This window comes from Rhincodon typus, chromosome 27 (genome assembly GCF_021869965.1).
Source record: "Rhincodon typus isolate 14 chromosome 27, sRhiTyp1.1, whole genome shotgun sequence".
In the NCBI taxonomy this organism is placed as follows: Eukaryota; Metazoa; Chordata; class Chondrichthyes; order Orectolobiformes; family Rhincodontidae; genus Rhincodon; species Rhincodon typus.
Genome location: NC_063358.1, coordinates 7,976,907 through 7,980,909, shown reverse-complemented (window position 1 = coordinate 7,980,909; position 4,003 = coordinate 7,976,907). Strand labels below are relative to the sequence as shown.

Sequence of the window (4,003 nt, the reverse complement as noted above, 5' to 3'; positions counted from 1 at the left end):
ACACACGCACGCACGCTCTCCCAGACACGCACGCACGCTCTCCCAGACTCGCACGCGCTCCCAGACTCGCACGCGCTCCCAGACTCTCACGCACGCGCTCCCAGACTCACACGCACGCACGCTCTCCCAGACACACACACGCACTCCCAGACACACACGCACGCACGCGCTCCTAGACACACATGCACGCACGCTCTCCCAGACACACACACACATGCAGGCACGCTCTCCCAGGCACGCACGCATGCTCTCCCAGACACACACACACGTGCAGGCACGCTCTCCCAGACACGCACGCACGCTCTCCCAGACATGCACGCACGCACGCTCTCCCAGACATGCACGCATGCTCTCCCAGACACGCACACACGCTCTCCCAGACACACACGCACACATGCTGTCCCAGACATGCACGCACACTCTCCCACACACGCATGCACACTCGCCCACACACGCTCTCCCACACATGCACGCACGCTCTCCCAGACTCGCACGCATGCTCTCCCAGACTCACATGCACACACGCACGCTCTCCCAGACTCACACGCACGCACGCGCTCCCAGACACACACGCACGCACGTGCTCCCAGATACACACGCACGCGCTCCCAGACACACACACACACACACACACACACGCAGGCATGCTCTCCCAGACACGCACACGCTCCCAGACACACACGCATGCACGCTCTCCCAGACTCACACGCATGCACGTGCTCCCAGATACACACGCACGCACGTGCTCTCAGACACACACGCACGCGCTCCCAGACACACACACACGCAGGCATGCTCTCCCAGACATGCACGCTCTCCCAGACGCGCACGCTCTCCCAGACACGCACACTCTCCCAGACGCGCGCACGCACGCTCTCCCGGACACGCATGCTCTCCCAGACGCGCACACGCACACAAGCTCTCCCAGACACACACACGCTCTCCCAGACACACACTCTCCCACACACACGCTCTCCCTCTCGCATACGCTCTCCCTCTCGCGCACACTCTCCCTCTCGCTGCCACACTCACACACTCTACCACACCGTCTCCCAGCCACACACGCTCTCCCACACACGCTCTCCCACACACGCTCTCCCTCACACTCACTCACTGTCTCCCACACACTCTCCCACGCAAGCACGCACGCACGCACTCCCACACACACACTCGCACGCACTCCCACACACACTCTCGCACGCACTCCCACACACGCACTCCCACACACGCACTCTCGCATGTACTCTCGTGCACACACACACACTCTCCCTCACACACACACACACACACTCTCCCACACACACTCTCCCACACGCGCACACAACTTCTCCCTCCCTCGCACCCTCTCCGTCCCGCGCATACACACAATCTCACTCTCTCTCCTTCTCTCTCTCTCACACAGAAACACACACTCACTCTCCCTCAGACACACACTCACACTTTCCACACACTCACGCTCTCCACACACTCACACTCCACACACTCAAAGTCCTCACACACACTCCCTCACAGATCCTGTCTCATATACATAGTATCTCTCTCACACATACACACACTCTCACACAGATCCTCTCTAATACACACACTCTCTCCCTCTCACACACATACACATACATACTCGCTCCCCCCCCTACACACACACACATACTCGCTGTCCCCCACACACACAAACACATATACAGTCTCCCTCACATACACACACACACTCTCACACACAGACATTCTCACACTCTCTCTCACACACACACAAGTGAACCTATGGGGTGAATTTGTATTTGGAGATACATTCTATTTTGTTCAAAAAGCACACAATTTATGGACAGTCAGTCAATGTGTTTTTTTTAAATTCCTACTTTAGAAATAAACCCAGTCTGACTCCAAACCAAAACACAAACAGATTCTAAACAAGGCCTCACACCTAATATGCATTGTCTGACCTAAAATGTTCCCTCTTCTTTACACTAATAAAACGTTTAGTTTTCTCAGAACAGTGACTTCAAAGGAATTCAGCGATTTTTTCATATACAGATTAATCAATTAAAACCTTCTACCTGATCAAAGATTTAACAGCATCTTAGATTTGTTTAGTACATTCTGATCAATGGTGTGACCCTTTGATCTTTTACTTATAAATTCTGTGCCTGATACTACCTCTCTCACTAACACCTGAAGAAGGAGTAAGACTTCGAAAGCTTGTGCTTTCAAATAAACCTGTTGGACTATAACCTGGTGACGTATGATTTCTGACCTTCACCATTCGAGATCATGGCTAATTGTCTACCTCTAAACCATATTCCTGCACTATCTCCATGTTCCCTGATGTTGTTAGCAATGAGAAAAGTAATGATCTCTACTCTAATGGCCATCAGACAAGGGACTGGGGACAGAATTATATCATCAGTTACATGCAGGCTCATACCAACATTTTGGGTTTCACTTTCACTTATAAATAGCACCAATGTGCTTTGTATACGTGCCCAAATTTACAGCAGTATTCATACCAATGTGCTGATTTAGGGAGATTGAGAATCAGCAAAACAGCTTCATTTCAGTTTAAAACCTTAAAATAGCTAAAAGATAGGACAAAATAGATTTTATCCATCCAGTCATGCATCATTGGCAACCATGATCTCCTGGCATTAACATGATTCTTTGAAGGAATTAGGGAGGATTTTCCCAAATTCATTCTGAAAATAGCCCCAGTTTTTTTTTGTTACCTCTGTTTTTGTGTCATTAGGCACCAGCATCACTAATGTCGGGATAGAGTCATGTATAAAGCTGCACGAATGAGGCAAGCATTGGTACAAGTTACACTCTCATGTGCATAAGTGCAAGTTGGCTAAGCTTCAGGTTATTAAATTTTTGATTCCATGCTGAAATGAAACTTACTGCTACATGTTCTTCCATCCGGATTTAATGTGAATCCTTCATTGCAGGCACATTTGTAAGAGCTAGGAGTGCTCACACAGATGTGTTCACAATCATGATCTCCACTGGCACAAAGATCCACCACTGAAACGCAAAATCCAGGCTGGGTCAATTCCGATAGAGGAAATATATGGAAATATACGCTTAGGATGTCTGCTAACCAGATCCTCTGTATGTTCCTAATTAGCATCAGCAAATTTCTTTGCTTATTTACTCCCACAGCACTTCATCCTTTGTTAATTTTCCATTCAGCTGATCCTTTCCATTCTCCTCCAAACCCATTTCTCAAAGATAGGTAGCAAGTTGGTCTGCCCCTTCCAAAAGCCCAAATCTCAGTCCATTCAAAAAATCATTCCAAATCAAGCTCTAACCCAGTGGAGAAAGATGTTTGTATAATGGTAATGTCACTAGACAATGAATTCTGATGCCCAGGCTGGGGACACAAGTTCAAATCCCACCATGGTGGCAGCGTTTCTTTCTATTTATTCATAGGATGTGGGCATCTCTAGCTAAGCCAGCATTCATTGCCCATCCCTAATTGCCCAGAGGGCAGTTAAGAGTCAACCACATTTCTGTGGGTCTGGAGTCACATGTAAGCCAGACCAGGTAAGGATGGCAGTTTCCTTCCCTAAAGAATATTAGTGAACCAAGACAAAAACAAAGTTGCTGGAAAAGCTCAGCACGTCTGGCAGCATGTGTGGAGGAGAAAACAGAGTTAACGTTTCGGGTCCGGTGACCCTTCCTCAGTTCTGGGCTTTTCCAGCAACTTTGTTTTTGTTCCTGATTTACAACATCTGCAGTTCTTTTGGTTTTTATATTAGAGAACCAGATGGGTTTTACCTGACAATCAACAATGGTTTCATGGTTATCATTAGATTCTTAATTCCAGATTTTAAAAAAAATTTAATACAAATTCCACCATCTGCCATTGTGGGATTTGAATCCAAGTCCCCAGAACATTAGAGATAGTAGGAACTGCAGGTGCTGGAGAATCCGAGACAACAAGGTGCAGAGCTGGATGAACACAGCAGGCCAAGCAGCATCATAGGAGCAGATGAAGGGTCTAGGCCCGAAA

The 4,003-nt window shown here is 48.4% G+C and overlaps 1 protein-coding gene across 1 annotated transcript in view; it reads right to left on the bottom strand.

Annotated features, from left to right (window-relative positions):
- matn1 (matrilin 1) overlaps positions 1-4,003 on the bottom strand; it is a 27,520-nt gene that overhangs the window by 12,365 nt on the left and 11,152 nt on the right. The window contains exon 4 of the mRNA XM_020510294.2: positions 2,890-3,012. Coding sequence (XP_020365883.2) covers positions 2,890-3,012 — 123 coding nt within the window. The remainder of the gene's footprint in view (positions 1-2,889; positions 3,013-4,003) is intronic.